The sequence below is a fragment of the Leptopilina boulardi genome, unplaced genomic scaffold (genome assembly GCF_019393585.1).
Source record: "Leptopilina boulardi isolate dan_hultmark-lab unplaced genomic scaffold, ZJU_Lbou_2.1 LbouV2_44, whole genome shotgun sequence".
NCBI classification, from domain to species: domain Eukaryota; kingdom Metazoa; phylum Arthropoda; class Insecta; order Hymenoptera; family Figitidae; genus Leptopilina; species Leptopilina boulardi.
The window spans coordinates 1,008,442-1,009,782 of record NW_026137988.1 but is presented as its reverse complement, the minus strand read 5'-3'; the positions used below and the strand labels follow the sequence as shown (position 1 = coordinate 1,009,782).

The window sequence follows — 1,341 nt, the reverse complement described above, 5'->3', positions numbered from 1 at the left end:
AAGATTTATAACAAAATCTCCGCCGTGTATGCTGCTGCCATCATCAATTAACTAATTTTCAAATTCTGATGAAAAAAATGAATGAACCTTATTGCTGAAAGTTGGCATTATAATAGTAGTGTGTTTATAGTGAAATGTAAATAACTTTTAGGAAATTGTCTCTATATTAAATTGGCTTATATAACATATTTATAAAATCATTTTTTTCAAAGAAACTATTTGCAAATTATTTTTGATTCATTGAAAAACATTTGAAGGTGTCTTTTTGTGTTTTTTTTCAAGAAGTAATAAAAAATAGAGAAACAAAATAATGTTCAATCTAGATAGAACTTCAAGTGACATTTGATGTGTAAAGTTAAACGTCAAGGATAATTTATTTTTTTGTCATTTTCTTCTAAAGGTAACTATATCAATTTTAAAAAAAATTTGAAAATAATTATTTTTAATTATACAAAGGTGCTAATAAGCGTAAAATTTTTATAACTATCTTTCAGGTATAATGGAGTACCTTCCATCACCTTCTGCTCCATTTTCAGTTGTAGAATTTGAGGATGGTTTAAGCGTAGTTTCGACATCTTGGTTGACCTTCAATAATAAAGGAGAATGCACTTCGAGCTTTTATCCACATTGTGACGATAAAAAAATAATCGATAAATCAATCATGTCTCATATGATTCCTGATTCTAAATGGGGAAAACAATACCCTGTAGTGAAGCATTTGCGCTATGCTCGTAAGTTGAAAATAGTTCTAAATTAACATTTCTAGAATCTAAAACTTTAGTTTCTATTAGGTACTAAGGTAAATTCTTTTTATAAGTGTACAATATTTAAATCTTATTTTATTTTTTACATTGTCAATTTAGATTCGTACGAAGGAGCATTAAAAAAGTTAGATTTATTGTTGGATCTATCGGAAATTGATACAGATGATGCCTTAAATGCAGAAAAACTAAAAAAATCTCGACAATTACGAGCAAAAATTGTTAAGACTGAAAAATTGACTTCTCAAGAAAAGATAAATATTTCTTCGTTTAAACCAAAAATAACGTTTCAGTCATCAGTTTCACTTGCAATGAAAAAAAACAAATAATTTGGAGAAAAAACGTAAGATAATTTAAAATATTTTATAATTTTTCAAAAAATTTAGTTTTATAAAAAATTCATATTTCAAATATTTTTTATATTCATAAATTTAATTAATATCATTTTTACTTTTATATTTTATTGATAAAAAATATATCTTTTTTTTGGTTTTTTAAATTATTTTTTTAGTTACGTAATAACAATCATTTTCTCGTTGCCCTGAAAGTAAAGTGATGAAATTAGATGTAACTGTTAAAC

At 24.8% G+C, this 1,341-nt stretch overlaps 1 protein-coding gene across 1 annotated transcript; it reads left to right on the top strand.

Annotated features, from left to right (window-relative positions):
* Positions 1 to 499: 499 nt before the first annotated feature.
* Positions 500 to 1,090, top strand: LOC127289542 (uncharacterized). Its single transcript, XM_051317528.1, has 2 exons — positions 500 to 731; positions 864 to 1,090. Exons 1-2 carry the CDS (start codon positions 500 to 502, stop codon positions 1,088 to 1,090), a joined length of 459 nt encoding a protein of 152 aa, XP_051173485.1.
* The last annotated feature ends 251 nt before the right edge of the window (positions 1,091 to 1,341 follow it).